The sequence below is a fragment of the Prionailurus viverrinus genome, chromosome A2, assembly GCF_022837055.1.
Source record: "Prionailurus viverrinus isolate Anna chromosome A2, UM_Priviv_1.0, whole genome shotgun sequence".
In the NCBI taxonomy this organism is placed as follows: Eukaryota; Metazoa; Chordata; class Mammalia; order Carnivora; family Felidae; genus Prionailurus; species Prionailurus viverrinus.
In genome coordinates, this window is record NC_062562.1 from 33,201,449 (window position 1) to 33,219,792 (window position 18,344).

The 18,344-nt window shown below is 47.2% G+C and overlaps 1 protein-coding gene across 2 annotated transcripts in view; it reads right to left on the reverse strand.

The window, feature by feature from the left end:
* LRIG1 (leucine rich repeats and immunoglobulin like domains 1) overlaps positions 1-5,613 on the reverse strand; it is a 114,939-nt gene extending 109,326 nt beyond the window's left edge. For both annotated transcript variants that reach the window (XM_047840278.1, XM_047840288.1), the window contains exon 1: positions 4,736-5,613. In XM_047840278.1, coding sequence (XP_047696234.1) covers positions 4,736-4,953 — 218 coding nt within the window. In that variant the 5' untranslated portion in view covers positions 4,954-5,613. The remainder of the gene's footprint in view (positions 1-4,735) is intronic.
* Positions 5,614-18,344: the final 12,731 nt, after the last annotated feature.

Here is an 18,344-nt window from a genome sequence, read left to right on the forward strand (position 1 = left end):
TTTTAAAATAACCATAGGCTATGTTAAACAACTTCCCCATCCTTGGCTCATAGGCCTTCAGGGCTTTAGCAGGTGCACAGAACTGGGCCAGGTGCATTGTTAAGTGACAAAAAAAAAAAAAAAAAAAAAAAAAACCCTAGTGGCTCTCTCGCATTCCTGTCCGCCCTGAAAGGGAGGATGCTGAAAAGCCTTTGCACCAAGGAGACACTTCTACAGAATGGGGGAGAGGCTCTTTCATTGTGAGCACGGTGTCTCAGGGAGAAAAGGTCAGCCAGAGGCCATCCCAACGTGCTCAGGGAAGGCTGCGTGGGGAACCCAGGCAAAGAAATGAACACTGCAGGGAGAGAAACCCTTAACTGAACGATCGGAGCTAGAGGACCGGGGCATCAGGACATCCAGGAGGAACCAGCTCTTATTACATTGCATTGAATCGTCTTCTCTTTTGGAGATGATGAATTATTCCTGACAACACATTCCAAAGCCCAAACCCTGTGAAATCTAGCGACCAAATGTGATTATGGAAAGAGAGGAGCACATCGCTTTTTAAAATAGTCCCTGGCAAAGAGGCCACGAACAGTTCTGACGTATCCTAAAGGCAAGGGGCAACTGTGTGCCAACACAGTTCACTTCTATGGGGACGTGGGAGTCTCTGTACAATTCGTAATTTAACAGTATTCAAAAATTACATTTGATGCTTATAATTTCACATCAGAGGGACTTCAATAGTGTGCCTTTCTGTCAAGGCACCCAATTTTATTTGCCAGATTCCCTTACTTTCAAAACAGGTATCGGAGATCTAGTAACAGACAAGTGCTTCACCAGGGAGGGGAAGTGAGGCCAGGCCAGGCTTCTGACACTTGTTGCAAAGACAAGGACCCTGAGCCCAAACTAATTATTCCTCAAACTCTGAGAGCACTTGCTACCTTTCAGATTTTCTGCCATTAACCTGTGTTTCTGAGGTTCCCTATTCCAAACAACCGCTGCCCATCTTCATAAATCACAAGATGGCGAAGGTCTGCTGAGTTCTTCAGTTTTACATAGAGCCACAAAAAGGAAAACGGGCAGAAGGGAAGACCTCAGGGCAACCCTGACAATAATCAACTTCTCAAAACACACACACTCATACACACACACATACGCGAATCTTAGCTGAGGTTCTGGAACAATTTGGTCATCGTTACTTTAAATCTAATTTGCATAAACAGGATGGGAAGTATTTTCCAAATCCTTAATTCACAACACTCTGCACACCTGGCCCTTCCAGCACAGCTGTAAAATTTGAAAGACAAAGGCCCTCTTTGCTTCACAACTACAATGGCAACCTGGGCTGGTGCTTATTTTCTAATGCAATCCTGAGCACCACTTTGGAGCCAAACCCACAAGGTTAGATTTAAGCCCCTGGCTTGGTCCTGCACTGGCATAAGGAGACCTAACACAAAGAGACCCAAATCAATACACTCATCTTAACGTGGCTCAGGATAACCACACTCGGAGTCCTTGAGTGAAAAGTCCTTACTTTAAAAAGCTCTGTCTTGTCTTCCCTCCACAAAAAAGACCACTGGAAACCCAGATTTGTTCCTCCAGGGCCTGCCCTCCTTCCTATCCCAATGCCATGAGCCACCATGCAGCCCCCAGAACAGTTAAACTAGCAACCTACTGTGCTCAACTTCATGGCACAGGTAAGAGTCTAAGGTAAGTTGTATTTAATACTGCTTAAACAGCTTCTGAAGCCATGCTCTCAAAAATAATTTCAAAGAAAGCAAACATCTAAGTTCTAAGAAGTTCAACTTCTTCTAAAGTTCTGGGAAGTTGGAATAAGGCTTGGCAGTGCTTGGTGCTATTTATGAATGTGCTGGTCGGGCTATGCCAATCTCACCTACGTCATGGGATGGCAGACTCAGTTATGGCTCAACTACTACAACCATAAGTTATTGTGCTGAATAAGTTATCCTGAGGCCCCAGGAATGAATGTATTTTCCCTTCTACCAGCGCCATTCCATTTTTTCTATTCAAACTGCATTTACGTTCACTAGTAAGAAATTTTACTTTGCCTACGCTAAGCCTAGGAGCAACTCCAAAATCAGATGCACTGTTTACAAAAGCAAAAAACAAAACAACAAAAACTTCCATAAAACCACAGGTCCCCTTCTATCTCAAACCCACAGCCTGAAATTGTTTGAACTAGCTGCAGTAAATCTAGTTCATGGGGTTATAAATGAGCTCAAAGCAATTTTCTAGACACAATGGATTAAGGGTATAAACTTGGTGAAACTACAAGATATGTTATTTTATTATATACAGAGACTTTTCCTAAAGTCTTGCTGAATCACAGCCAGGAATATAAACCATATAACTATCCTGATAGAAAACTCAGAATAAGACTAATGATTTAAATGGAGAAATCTGGTCTAGAAAACACCACACACACACACACACACACACACACACACACACACACACACACACTACAACACACTTCATTTTTCTATAACCAGAAAAATGACTTTACAAATATCTTCCAAAAGATACCCATTTTGTAGTGAACATGGTATTAACACATACTAATCAGAAATCACTATTCACATCTCAAAATCTAATCAGTTAACACTATAATCAGCATAATCACATCGACTGAAGCTCAAAATACCCACTTAGGTATTTACTGGTCATCAGATGTGTGAGTAAAAGAGACAAGCCTGCAATTTAAAAGGTATTTATGTCATGTGAAATGTCACTCCCAAGCAACAGGAAGCCAAAAAAATGGCCAGTAGTTTTGCTCCAAAAATTAAAGGACAAGGCAAAGTGGATCTTGTGACCACAGGAAAGTGCCAATAGCAGGACACCCTATGCTGTCTGCAAAGTCACTACTTCTGAGCTAAGTGCCTTCCCCACAATGCCATGAACATATGGCATTGGTAGTCATTCTTCCAACAGGTGAACACTCAAGAAGTTATTCTGATTCTGCCCACGTGATTTTACTTGAAAAACTAGCCTAAGAAAACGTAAAGGAAAAACCACAATACCTCAGACTGCCCCAAGTAAATGAAATACTACCTACTGGCAAGGCTGGGCTCTATCTCCCTCCTACTACTTAACAGCCACTGCCTCTATTAAACCCCCCACTATGACCACTGGTCTTCACTAAGTCACTGAATCACATAGAAAAAGCAGAAAATTGCAGGGGAAAAGCTAACCATAACAAAAGTCCAGCCTCAGAACTCTGAAGAACTTGATCCTTAGGCAATATGTAGCATGATGCGAGTTAAAGATCTGCACCCCGTTTTCAGAGGCACCGGCTCTTCACGTGAGAAAGGAACCAACTTTTCTTCTTTCCCCTTCACAGCAGCCAGATACCCAGGCCACTTTTTCTTAGCTCAAGCCACAGGTGTTGGTTAAAAGTTATGTCATCAGTTGTCCCTTCTTCAAACACTGAATGTCCTGTCTGAGGACACTCCTGTGCCCCTCTACATTCTAGGAAAGACGTCCAATTATCCAACTAAACAGCAGATGACTCAAGCTCGGCCTTTTCTGGAAGGTACTCATAGTTCTGCATAGATGCTAATTACCTATAACTCGATAGGATTTGACTCAGGACCATATTTCTTAAAAGTAGAAAAAAGGCTATTATATTCTACCATATTTAGTGAAGTCTAATGCAGCTTTTTCCTGCCAACTCTCCTGTAAGAAGGGTCCCACTAAGTCCTGATAGGCCAAAACTGTGACAACACAGAAAAGAACGTCTTTCAGGTGAAACAAACAGCTTAAATCATTGCTTGAGGGTCCCTGGCACCCTCTCCTGAAGTAACACAACTCCAAAAGTAATTTGCACCCTTTACAGGGGAGAAATGCTCAAGTGTGGGCTCCACCCTACTGGACCATCAAGCCCAAAAGGAAGGGTCTGGAAACACAGCTCCCTAATGCCCATCAGGTGGAAAGAGACCAGCACCCCCGGCAATCACAGATCCAGGAACTCTCCAAGTCCCCTAACTCAGGGCTGCTCCGGGGAAGGGGAAGGCAACCTTCCACCGTGGCCACAGCCAAGTCAGGCCACGGGGTCCTGGGGGAGGAGAAGGCTGCTACACGCGCACTCTCGCTAATAAATAATGTAAATGGAAGACTGGAGCCAAGAGTCACCTTCATTCATTACCCACTGGAAGGCCAAGGAGCTCAGACACCAAAGAGTTGGGTTACAGGAGAGGAAAAAAAGAAACACACACCCGCAGACCCCAGACAGACTTCCTCACACTCTCGCCTCCAGATGTTTCCCACTCCACCCACACACATACGCACAAACACCCTCGCCTCCACACTCTTCACTCACACTCCCTCACCTTCAGACTCTACCTCCCAGATCGCCCTCAGGCCCCGGGCGCAATCACCTCCACACCCTAAAACCTATGCTCGCTCACCTCCAGACCCCACGAGGAACAGCCTTTTCTCCCATGGAGCCGCATCACCCACGTTCTCACCTCTACACCCCAAAACCTATGCTCACTCACCTCCAAACGCCACGAGGCACACTCTTTTCTCCCCGGGACCCTCACCACTCACGTTCTCACTTCCACACCCCCATCAGGCACACTCTTCCCCTCCGGACCCCCATGTACGATCTCACCACCGCGACACACACACACAGGCACGCCCCTCAATCCGCACGCCCTTCCCGGGTAAGCACCCCAGCCTCCCCGTCCCCAAGTGACAGCGCCCCGGGGCTCAGGGGAAGGGCGGCACTTACAGGCTCCGCGTCCAGGCGGGCAGGTCCGGAGGCAGCGCTGCTAGCCCGCGCCCGCCGCAGTCCAGCGAGTCCCCCGCGCAAGTGCAGGCGGCGGCGCAGGGCGGTCGCGGGCCGGCCGCAGCCGTCGCCGGCCCCAGCCGAAGCAGCAGCAGCAGCCACAGGAGAGGACAGGGCGAGCGGCGCGGGGCCCCGAAAGCTCCCCGGACCGGCCGCGCCATCTTGTCTGGAACGCGCGGCGAACTCGGGGCGCGGGGGCTGCGAGGTCCCGGACGACCGCAGGCACCGGCTGGTCCGCGGGGGCTCCGCTCGGCACTAGGCTCCGCGCCGGGGCATGGCCGCCCGCACAAGTTTCCCCCGCTGCCGCGGCTCCGGCGCTCAGCGGGCCCCCGGTGCCCGGACCGCTCCGCAGCGCCCGGCTGGGGCCGCGAGCCCCGCGCCCATCCGGGCCGACCCGGCTGTGCTCGCTGCGAAGCCCACGGATCCAGGCAAGAGCTGCTCGGCCGGCTCTCCTCGTCCTCCCGCCGCGCTCCTGGCCGGATCTTGAGCCCCCGCGCACGCCAACTGCCGCCGCCGCCGGCCGAGGGCAGTGCGGCTGCCTCTGCTGCACAGAAAGCGCTCAGCCTCGCAGCCTGAGCTGTGCGCCCGAATGCATCTTCCTCTCGGCTCGGAGCGCCCGGCAGCCGACTCGGGGCTGGACGGCACGGTCACCCCCGCACTGCTTCGAGGGCCCCGTGCGCCTGGCTGTCCCAACGCCTTAGGCAGAGCGCGCGCGCGCAGTTCCGGGCTGTGCGCGGCTCCTCAGCGAGGCGAGAGCCCAGCCGACCTCGCGGCGGAACAATCAGTCGCTTGCCTCTCGCCTCCCCGCGGCCCAGCCCCGACGGGTCCCCGAGGCTCCACCCCCGGCCGCTCGCCCTCACACACCCCCTGGGCTCCGCGCCCCGCGGCCTTCTGCGGGCCCACGTTGGATGCTTTGCAACAGCGCCCCGCCACGCCCCCTGCCTGCTGCTCATTGGCTGCTGGAGACCAGGACGACCAGCCTGGAGAGCCATTGGTGCGCTCACCATGATCCCGCCCCTCCGACCACCCCGCCCCACTCTCTTTTCCCACCCAAGGTGTGAAGGGCGGGGGACTGGGAGGAGAAAGGGTGAGGCGTCCTCCGAGTCTTAAAGGGGACTTGCAGTCTGGTAGTGGAAAAGCGGGATGCAGACTGGAGAGAAGAGGAAAGACATGCCCTCTGGGGCTAGGGGAGGAGAGAAAGTTGATAAAGAGGGTAACGCCTCCACTTTGCAGTAGTCTGACCAAAAAGTTTCTTCTCTTCTTCCCTGGCTGTAAATAGGGCCAAGGATATATAGCAAATCTACACTCATTTTCCAGGTGCCCTCTAGGAGCATAGACACAGATTTAAAACTCCGCAAATTTCCTACCTATTGAGGCATCTTTAGTTATTTCATTAGGGGTAGCCGCCTTCCTCATCTCACAACTTGAAGCTCCTTTCTGCTCCTGACTTGTTCTTGACCTCTTACACCCAGCAAGATGTCCTGGATTACCAAAATGAATGTGTGCTGCAGAAACCAAGTCTCAAAGGTGCACACACTTCCACCCTCAACCCCACCCTGGTTAAAGGGTACTTCTGAAAATGATCCAGCCTTCGAAAAAGGGGTTGCTTTGTTTGCTCCTTTGTTTAAATCAGGTCCTTTTAAGCCAGTTTTCAAGTACTCCTAGGAGACAGTGAGAAAAATAGTAGTTGTTACAAATCTTCTAACTTTAGCCCTTACAAGTCCGAACATAGTAGCCATGTGTTACGACAGCGCATCCAAAACGTAAGAGCGGGCGGGTGCGCGCGCGCACACGCGCGCGCGCGCGCACACACACACACACACACACACACACTGAGAAAGGGAAAAGATTAGCCCGGTAATATATAGCTGTCCCTCTGGGCGTTTTGGTTTGCTGGTGTCTCATGTCCCTTGCCAAATGTATGCAAGTTTCTAACTTGACTGCACACATTGTCAGGAAAATTAAGCAAGTCAAGTCTGTTGAAAAACATTTGCTCTAGCAAATGAAATCTGACTTGTGTTTTATGGAACCGGAGGAGAGGAGACATTTCTCAGGGAAAAAAAGCAAAAACAGTTTTAAAGGGTTTTGTTCCATGTTTGATGTATTCTAAGGGGGTTGTTTGAATTGAGATGTTAAACTTTTCCTCAACCAGAAGAGCTTTTCTTTAAGTGAAATTGGGTTTGGGCTTGGTTGTCTGATAGTTACTGGTTTCCTTCTTATTCCCTCCTCCCCCCCTTTTTTCTCCTCTCCCTTCATCTGATTAAGTATGCTATCAGATAATGGTGCCTCACTTCTCTCTCTCTCTCTCTCTCTCTCTCTCTGCATGATCTCAGCAATGATGCCCAAAGCAATGTGTGTAAATCAATCCAAATATGATTCCCAAGAAACATTATCAGAAAAATGCTGCACCTGACCCTTCTACCCAGGGCTTTCACCAGCTTTTATATTTCATTTGTAATTCACATAAACACACACCTTCCATTTGCACAAGAAGAAATGTATCTCTTTGTTATAATGCCTTAGTAAGAGTAATAGTAATAAGCCAAGGAATGGAATTTGAAGGACCCCCAAATATAAGAGGTCCTGTATGTCAATGTTTCTTAAACTTTTCAAGACCAAGGAACACGAAACAGTAATTTCATGCAGAATACCCATGAACATTTCCTTCAAGAAAACCGTCAGATCCTCCTAGCCTGACCCCCCACCTCAAAACGAAACAATATACACAGCAAAAAGAAATTGAACTCATTGAACCTCTTGAGCTGCTGACCTAGACTTATCGTTCAGGGCTGTTCCATTACAAGTACTGTAAAATGGATATTTCTTATCAGATGTTTTCCAAATGCTTGTGGGTGTACCTGTGCCATGCTGTTTTGGGACACCAAAATTCTGAAGGCTGGGTTTGAGAATCTACAAGGGAAGGGTGTGCCCACAAATCTAAAGCATCCCCTGTGGTCTAGTTACCATGCAGCCAGAGAGAAGGATTCCAACACCAGGGAACACTTGGGGGGACTGGGCGCCTGAGCCTTGGCAATTCCTCTCGTCTACAGCAGAGCATGAAGTCATGTCTGCTCCCCATACCATGTATGGAAGTTTGCCCACATACTAGCAACCTGCTTGTGATTGAAAGGAGAGTGTGGGCTTGGAGAGCAGCGATGTCGGGCTCAGGAGAGAATTCATCTGCGGCCGCAACCTAGGATCGGGAGACCTGAATGGCAACAACAATGGCAAATTTCTAAGGGAGTCCATGTCCCTGCTCCTCAAAGAGCAAGTCTTGGCGCACTCAGCACGGAGCAACAGTTGACTTGGATACTCTGGGTCCTCGTTTTCCTCCACTGCCCTTTTCACAAGTTTAAATAATTATTTATTCCTTGAAGGGGACATCCAGGCTTTTCGGTTTTCTAGTTCATTTTAATTCACCGAAGAGCAAACTCCAGGCATAAATCCCCCATGAGAATCACAGCAGGTCTCTCTTTTTTTTTTTTTTAATTGTTTTTTATTATTTATTTTTGGAAGACAGAGAGAACACAAGGAGGGGAGGGGCAGAGAGAGAGGGAGACACAGAATCCAAAGCAAGCTTCAGGCTGCGACCTCTCAGCACAGAGTCTGACACGGGGCTCGAACCCACAAAGCACGGGATCGTGACCTGGGCCAAAGTCAGACACTTAACTGACTGAGCCACCCAGGCACCCCGCAGGTCTCTCTTGAATACAGAAGCCCTAGTAATTGATCATTTTCAACCCATTGAAAAAGAGGAACCCAAAATCTAAATAGCCTAAAATCACCAAGTGGGGAGAGAAGCAAATGATAAAATCAAAACAAAGCAGGTTAATCATGGGAATTTCTTTTTAAACACAAATTCCGTAGGACCGAATCATGGCAGTTTGTTACAGTTCTAGGTGGTGATAATTGGCGGTTTTATGGAACGCTGAGATTCAGAAGTGATGTCTCACTGTTAGAAGAGGCTTTATATCATGTTCAGTACCTTAGAAGAGCACAGGGCAGCAGTCAGAAGACATGGCCTCTAGCCAGGCCTCATTACCATGAAGCCTTTCCTTAAACCTCGGTTTTTTCAAATGGAGAACAAGGATAATGGTACTTCTGACCTGAGTGCTAAGACAGTTAAGGAAGGGTCTGCTTTGAAAGAGGACACAAGGGCCTGTATAAACTGCTTAGGGCTACCTACATCCCAGGCTGATCTTCAAGGTTATTGAATTTTTACACTGAAGAAATTGAGATTCCATATACATATCATAGATGGAAATTTGTAGTAGGTGTTTTCAGCATAGAGTGTTCTCCCCCCCCCCCCCCGCCCCAGGAATGCCACAAAGGGTTAATAACTACCTTTAAAACCCCTGAAGACTTGCTGGGTGATGACAGCCCAGCTCTGAGCGTGTTTTGTATCTCTCTCCCAAGGAAAAGAAAGCTGTATACTCATTAACTCCTTCCTCGCAATAATCTTGTCAAGGAGGTAGATCAGCCAGAGAAGGTAAGAGAAGAAGCTAGTGAGTTCAGGGATGGAATATGAGAAGAGTCAATCTTGAGATTCCTCTGTCCCCCATTCCAACATTTTTCTTTGGCAGAGGTGGGAAGAGGTTATGTTCTGTTGAGCAACCTCTGGCTATTGGAATACTGGTTCATGCCCGAATGGTGCCAAGCTTTCATTATAAAAAGAATGCTCAACTTGGGGCACCTGGATGGCTCAGTCGGCTGAGCGTCTGACTCTTGGTTTCAGCTCAGGCCATGATCTCACGGTGCATGGGATCGAGCCCCACATGGGGCTCTGAACTGACAATGTGGAGCCTGCTTGGGATTCTGTCTCTCCCTCTGTCTCTCTGCCCATCCCCAACTCACACCCGCTCACTCCCTTTCAAAATAAATAAACTACAAAAAGGAAAAAAGAAAGAATGCTCAACTCCCTGCCCTCTTCTACAGAGCAGCAGCAACCAGGGTCCCAAACCAGCAGTCTACCTTCTACCAGAAACAAACCTTCACCCACATCCTTGCTTTGTGGATTTGTGATTTTAACCGGTTTGCTGAATGGATAAGGAAAAATTTTATGAAAGCTATCAGCATTTCAAAATCCTGAGAGTCTGGAATGAGGGTCAATATAAGAAGCAGCCTCTTAGGGGCACCTGGGTGGCTCAGTTGGTGAACCGTCTAACTCTTGGTTTCGGGCCCGGTCATGATCTCACAGTTTGTGAGATTGAGCCCCGCGCTGGGCTCCAGGCTGATGGTGTGGAGCCTGCTTGGGAGTCCCTCTCTCTCTCTCTCTCTCTCTCTCTCTCTCAATCTGTCTGTCTCTCCCTCTCTCCATCCCTCCACTCCCCAAAATAAATAAATAAACATTTTTTTAAAAAGCAGCCTCTTAGCTTCAATGATGAAGAGATGTGCTAATTCCATCATCAACAGGGACTACACCCCTCACCCTCCATTGGCTGCCTTTCCAAATGTCACTTGGAACAGCACGTGAAAGGGGAGGGGGATGGAAAATCACAGTTTATACCTTACTGCCAACACCTTAGAAGCAACACTATGATGTATATAAAGAACAGCACATTGATCATAACTTATAATAATAATCTCCGTGAAGTCATGTACGTTATATTTTTCCAAGTAATTCATGTCATAACAACAGCCATCACTTACTGAGCACTTATTATGTGTCTGTCACTTGGCTGAGTGTTTTACATACTTTTTTCATTGAGGTTGATGTCGAGAAAAACGCCGAAGGCCACCCAAGCTAATACGTGACAAGCCCGAGATTCTAAGCCAGCTCTGTGGACACCAAAGATCCACTATGATATTTGAGCCTCATAAATTTTGAATATGACAGTTGTTATTGTTCCCACCTCGTAGAAGAGAAGGCTGAGGTTAAGTGATAGCGTCAAGGTCACACAGGATCAAGAACCAATAGAACCTTAAATCAAAGTTCCATCTCAACCATCACCACACATGCTTTATAGTCAATATACATCTTAAGAGATGAATCATGATGCTTATTTCTCAAGGATTTTGTGGACATAATTGCTTTCCTCTTCCATACTTGCTAATGGCTTTCCAAATTTTCCTCTACGATTAAAAAGCTAAAAATTTTAGCATAAATATATTGGCCTTCACCACCGCAAACACAGCAACGCTGTATAGTAATAATGGTTAATATTTACTGAGCTCTTCCTATACACTAGACCTTATTTCACAGGAAGGCTTAATTTCGGCAAAGTCGCATAAGGATTCTATGGGATAGGCACCATAAAGTTCAACTCATAATGACGATACCGCGAGTCTGGTCAATCCAATTACCCGAGCCACACCCTAGTTAGGGGTTGGGTCAGGACCCCCAAGCCTGTGCTAGAAGTCACCCAGCCACTCTCTTCTCACTTTTCTATTTGAATTATTTTGTGTGTTTATTTCTCCTTCTAGACTGTCCGCTCATTACGTTCAGAGCCTGAGGCTCAGCCCTGTCTTGCTAGTCCTGTTGTCTAGCACAATTTCAGGCACAGGGTAGACAGAGAGGCAAGCCCCACCTGGTCTGCAAGGAAGGACACTTACCAAGCACCCCCTCTCCACATCTTAAGCAAGCTTGTCGTCCAAATGCATGCACCAACGGCAACAACATCACCTAAAACTCGTCAGAAATGTGAATCTCAGGTCGCATCCCAGACCCACAGGATCCGGATCTGCCTTTTACAGGCCCCCGGAGGATCCATTTGCCCACTTAAAATTAAGAAGCACGGGAAAATTTTTATGAAAGCTATCAGCATTTCAAAATCCAGAGAGTCTGGAATGAGGGTCGATGTAAGAAGCAGCCTCTTAGGGGCACCTGGGTGGCTTTATGGTGCCTATCTCATAGAATCCTATGTACCCCAAATGCACGTCTCCTGTGACTGTCTCCCCAAACACTTCCTGCCACAAAGATAGACTCTTTGCACTTTATGTGTTTTGAAAAAATTTTTAAAGTATTTACTTTTGAGAGAGAGAGAGAGAGAATAAGCCAGGGAGGGGCAGAGAGAGAGAGAGAGAGACCTAGAAGCTGAAGCAGGCTCCAGGCTCTGAGCTGTCAGCACAGATCCCAACACAGGGCTGGAACTCACAGACCACAGGATCATGACTGGAGCCGAAGTCAGACGCTTAAGTGACCGAGCCACCCAGGCACCCCTGCACTTTATGTATTTTTATGTGCACTTGTGCATGCTTACATTTCCCACATTTTCACAGAGCCCTTAATAAAATAATTTCAAAAACATAAGCATGTGGTTGGCATTACTGCCCCTTCACTGAGAGCATTTGAAACATCCGCTGCCCAGGACACTTTGGTAAAGTCCTCTCGTGCCATTCAACTCGCTTGTTCTTTGAGATGCATTCAGACTAATCAGAAGCATTTGAGAATTTTATGGACTGTTGTTTTTGTTTCCAAAAGGAGAGTTGGGGTTTTGACACTTTTCAAATTTATCATGAACATATAGACTGACACATATTATGTGCTCTTCACTGTCATTTTTATCCATGAGCTACATTCTTTACGTAAGCATTTGCATATCCTTATTTCCCTGGGGGAGTTCTGACACTCTTCTTGAATTTAGATGGTATAAATCAAAGAAACATCTTTGTCTTGTCGCTAGCGACTCGCATACTCACCACCCCCACCTAAAAACCACCATCCTTTCTTATTTGAAGAAGTGCACTAGGATGTAGAGAAGATATGAGTGTAGACTGATGACCTCCAGAGATGGCCACCAACAACTTCTCCCATCAAGAGGTGGAATACATTCACCCCTCTCCTTGAACCCAGGAGGGCTTGTGACTTGTTTGACCAATAGAATGCGGTAGAAGGGACATCTCCGCTTCTGAGCCCAACAGCTTCCATTCCTGCCCTCTTCCTACCCTGAGCTGCCATGGAAAGAAATCCAGGTTCCCTACTAAAACATAAAGGCCCTGGAGGATAAGAGGCCATGAGGAGACGCTGTGAGAGAACACAAAACCAGGCAGCTCAGCCAACAGCCAGCACCATAACCCCAACACCAGAGGGAAGCCATTTTGGACCTGTCAGCCCAGGGTAGCCTCCAGCTAAATGCAACCAGGTGGGTATACCACAGAGCAGACACAAGCCATCCCAACTGAGCCTTGCCCAAACACCAGCCCTCCAAAATGGAGACCAATAAAAATGGACCTTGTTTTAAGCCACAACATTTGGGGATAACTTGTTCTGCAGCCATAGAAAACTGAGGCAACAAGTGTGGCTGAGCAGACATGCAGTAAAATACGAGTAGATTCTTTTGTTTTTTAATTTTTTTTAATGTTTTATTTATTTTTGGGACAGAGAGAGACAGAGCGTGAGCAGGGGAGGGGCAGAGAGAGAGGGAGACACAGAATCCAAAAGCAGGCAGGCTCCACGCTCTGAGCTGTCAGCACAGAGCCCGACACGGGGCTCGAACTCACAAACTGCGAGATCATGACCTGAGCCGAAGTCGGATGCTTAACCAACTGAGCCACCCAGGCACCCCAAACATGAGTAGATTCTTTAAGGGAATGGAGTCTAATCACATAAACCTGTCATTAGGAGTGTCAAAAAAAAATTAGCGTTATCAGTTGACCTTCCTGACACTTTTGTCAAGATCCTTGATGGAATGCAACAGGCCAGGCAGCCCATGCAGTTGAACAAAGCTTCATGGATAATAAACGTTCTGGTTCTTCAGCAACCTGCAGAGTGAGCTCCCTTCTTTTCCTCCCCTCCTAGAAATAGGTATGACAGAAACACAGGGCATCCACTTATTAAAAAGGTAGGTTCTCCCATGTATGTAGCTAGCAACAAAGTGAAATAACTGCTTGAAAGGATGAAATAATTGAAGTCCTATTATATTCTTCTTAAACCTATCAGGTAGGGTTTAAAGGGTTTACCCTATTTTTCACAAGAGACACAGAGATGAATCTCAAGAAATGGAATCCCAGCCATAAAACAGACATTGAGATATGGATGCGGGGGGGGGGGGGGGGGGGTGGGGTGGGGAGGGGGAGGAGAGTGTGTTGGTAGAGGGTGAGGGTGGTAAGGGTTGTATCTCTTGGACACAGACTAGCTCACTTACCCAACAGCTTTGTGCTTGCCTTTAAGGTCTGCAAAGCATAGCTTCCGGCTTCCCTATATATTATCTTGCGCACTATCCCAGCTCTCACTTGTCAAGAGCCTTCACTGTGCATGGCATGGGGTGGGACAGGGCAAGTGCAGGGGCACAAAGTAAGTTAGCTGAGTCCCTGCCATCAAGGAGTTTACAATTTTTTTATTCTGTTGACCGCCAGATCCCCAGCATCTAGAACAGCACCTGACCCATAGGAGGTGTTGAATAAATACTGTTGAATGGATAAACGAGTGAATGAATGATGCTTTTCGGCACATGAACCTCACTTTCCCATAAAGCAGGTCACAGGAAGAACTCATAGAATCACAGATGAGTAGAAGACAAAGGGACTTTGTGGTCATGTAGAGTAGTGGGTCGGGACCACCCCAAACCTGCTGGATCAGAAACTCCAGGGTGGGGTCCGGCATTCCACGCTCTATAAGAGGGGGCTTTCGTGCACAATAAAGGTTGGGAACCACCCATCTCGTCTATACTCTTCATTTTACAGATCCAGAGGGAGGGATAAGATGGCCTCAAAGGAACAAAGCTAGTTAGTAGCTGGAAGTTGAACGAACCTGACCACAAACTGAGGGGCTTTCCCAGGTCACAAGACTTCCAGCGCTAATACAGAGTAAGTTCTGGGCAAACCAGGACAAGTTGGTCACCTTAATCAGAACCCTAGTTACCACATTCACATCTAGAATCCTTTGTCCACCATAGAGCGAACCTATGTAAGAACCAACTATGTGCCAGGGAATGACTTGGGTTCTTTAAATGCATCAACTCACTTAATCCTCTCAATAGCCCTATGAGGTAGGAACTATTATTATCTTCATTTTTTTTAAAATTTTTTTTCAACGTTTATTTATTTTTGGGACAGAGAGAGACAGAGCATGAACGGGGGAGGGGCAAAGAGAGAGGGAGACACAGAACCGGAAACAGGCTCCAGGCTCTGAGCCATCAGCCCAGAGCCCGACGCGGGGCTCGAACTCCCGGACCGCGAGATCGTGACCTGGCTGAAGTCGGACGCTTAACCGACTGCGCCACCCAGGCGCCCCTATCTTCATTTTTAAGAACAGAACACTGAGGCACAGAAAGGTTGCACAGTCCACCTTATCCATGAGAGACACCTTCCAAGACCCCCGGTGGATGTCGGAAACCACAGATACCACCAAGCCCTCTACATACTGTTTTTTTCCTATGTATACATACCTATGATAAGTTTTAATTTATAATTTAGGCACAGTGAGAGATTAACAACAATAACCACTAATAAAAGAGAAAAATTATAACAACGTACCATAACAAAAGTTATGTGAATGCGGTCTCTCCCTCTCTCTCTCTAACTATTTTGTGGTGTTCCCCCAACTTCCTGTGACGATGTGAGATGTAAATGCCCATGTGATGAGATGGGGATGAATGGCATACGCACTGTGATGTAGCATTAGGCTACCATTGACCTTCTGATGACACATCAGAAGGAGGATCATCTGCGTCCACACCAAGGTTGACTGCGGGGTCAGGTGGTGGTGGGGGGGAGATTACTCAAACCCCAAAAACCAAAACCCCCAAAACTGTGGATAAAGGGACACCACTATAACTTGCCTAAGGTCACTGAGCCAGGAAATTAGACTTCAGAACCCGAGCTCTCAACCATCACTCTTACAGACCTTCTATTTATTATAGTAGATATATACATATCTACTTTTTTTGTATTACACTTTTGATAGCTTGCAGTTATTTCCACAATTTGTCAGTCTGTTCTGTACCTCGCTCTCTCTAACAGTAGAAACAGAGCCTGAGGGAAAGGACCACCACCGTACCAGGCACAGCTCCCGCCATGGAGGGGGCTGGGGGCAGATGTGTTGAATGAATGTTGTGAGCATCCAAGCACCCCCTGCATGACTGGTTGACGTCAGTTTTCAAAAGAAAGGGAATCTAATATTAACCACGTACCTGCCGTGTTTCAGCCACCATCCAGGTCAAAAAGGGCGCCAAACTTGGCTTTCAGGCAGGATTTATTTGCCCCGGTGTGTTAGTTTTCAAAATTTGAATGTGACCTACCTTTAGGAGTAAGCATCTGCTGACTGTCTTAATTTATAATTTCTGCCTGTCTACCTTGGCAGGCATTTGTTTTCGACTATGATCCTAGGCTTTCTCTAACATGAATTCATTTATTCTTTACAACAAATCTATGCAGCAGGTATTCCCATCTACCCTTTATAAATGAAAAAACCTGAGACTTTGGAGTATCGGTAACACGGCCAAGCTTATAAGCTCATAAGTGGCAGAATAGGATTCAGTGCAGGCTAACTCTTCCCTATCTCCAGCCCTCCATCCCACTGCCCCCTTAGCCACTGGGTTTCTCTAGGCATCATGAGAACAAGAAGGCCAGCTTGTCTCAGGTACAGGGTCTGTTTGACAAGGGTGAGACTTCCACCAAAGGAGTCCTACGTTCAATATAGTCAATCCAAATGAATTCTGGAGGTCTTCTAGATGGTTCTTTCCCACAGCTCAGACCCCTCTCTCCTCCAGGAGAACATCGTGCTCTGGGAGCTACGTGGAAGGAACAGTCAACAGTAGCAAGTACTTTTGGAAGGTCAGGGTGAGAAGTGCAACCTCAGCATTGGATTTTGCAAAAAACATTTCATTTTTGACCTTGATGAGAGCACTCTTTGGGGAGTGTAGGTAACAAAATGCATGATTAGAGCTTTCAAGAGAGAGCCAAAAATAAATATTGGGCACAATGAGGACAGAGAACCCTTTTGAGGAGCTGAGCTTTAAAGGGGAACAGAGAGGGGTGCCTGGGTGGTGCAGTCGGTTAAGCGTCCGACTTCAGCCAGGTCACGATCTCGCGGTCCGTGAGTTCGAGCCCCGCGTCAGGCTCTGGGCTGATGGCTCAGAGCCTGGAGCCTGTTTCCGATTCTGTGTCTCCCTCTCTCTCTGCCCCTCCCCCGTTCATGCTCTGTCTCTCTCTCTCCCAAAAATAAATAAACGTTGAAAAAAAAAATTTAAAGGGGAACAGAGAAATGAACGGTAGCCGGAGAGGGAAGCCGCATCAGAAAATTTGTTTCATTTTGTTTACTTTGAGATGGGAGAAATAACATGATAGGTGTAATGATGGAGATGTTGTTATATAAAATGGAAGAACCAGTAACGCACTAAGGGAAGGGGAGAAATGTAAGAGCAATATTCTTGAATAGGCAAGAGAGAATGGAATCTAGGGCACAGGTGGCGAGGTTGATCTCAGGGAGAGGCACAGAACCTTAAAGCTGGAGGGCAGGGAAGGCAGAGTGCATGGCAAAGAAGCAGGTGACTATGGTGGGTGGGGAGTTTTGGATGTTCTCTTCTAATCGCTTCCTCTCCTGAGGGACAAAGGAGGCAAGATCATTGAGAGAGAGAATAAGGATGAAGAAATTGGCCGTTTCATGAGCTATGAGAAGGTATGAATCATCATCTGTGACAGTGGGAGTGAGGGAAAAGGAGTAAGATTACCAGGGGGCATAAATATCCATAGGGGGCCAGAGGGCCTGAGTTAAAGTGAAACCAATGAGCTGGGTTGTATGTTTCTCTTCAGGCAAGGGCTTGTGCTCAGGTGCAGGTAATCAAACTGGACATAACCAGGACTGAAGTTTTGCCCCAAGAGCATGATGAAGCAACGAAGGAGCAAGAGGACTTGACGATACATGCTAGGGAGTCAGGCCAGCACAAGGCCAGAGAGCAAGAAAGGGGCGAGAGGCCGTGAAAAGGTAGGGGCAGCAACGGAATAGATCCCACGGGAGTTGGAAGTGATTGCAGTCAGATTGCTACATGAAGTGAGCTGGGAGGCTGGATGGGGCCAGGGTTGCCCTGCTTGACAAAGGCAAGTTTGCAAAGGTTGCGGTTGACCACGGGAGTAAGTAGCTAAGAGAGAGTGCAGGAGGGAGGCCTGGCGTTTCCTAGTCGCTGACTATTGAATGAAAGCGAAATCACCGAAGATAATCAGATTCAAGACCTGATATGATGGAAAGATCACTTATGCAAACGGTTTTGAAAAGTACTAAGAATTATGATGGGAAGGTTATTGACAGAGTGGCCATGAGCCAGTCATCTGTTGATGACTGCCACAAGGAGGGTGCAGTGGATGGGAAAATCAAAAGTCATGCACTTCAGGGTTGCAGGAGTTTGAGGAAGGAGAAAGGAGAAGAGTCTAGAAGTGGCAGTAAGGAATCAGGAAAAAAATCTCCTGGCTCAGTAATGTAAGAGGTATGAGAGAAGAGAAACAACAAGAGCCATCAACCATTAACTTTCCCTGGAATTAATATAAACAGATATTTGGCTAGACAGTCTTTAATACCACCAGTCAACAAACTTTCTCGACAAAGGGCCACATAGCAAATATTTTCAGTTTTGTGGGCCATAGAGTCATTGTTGCAACTACTCTACTCTGCCCCCCATAG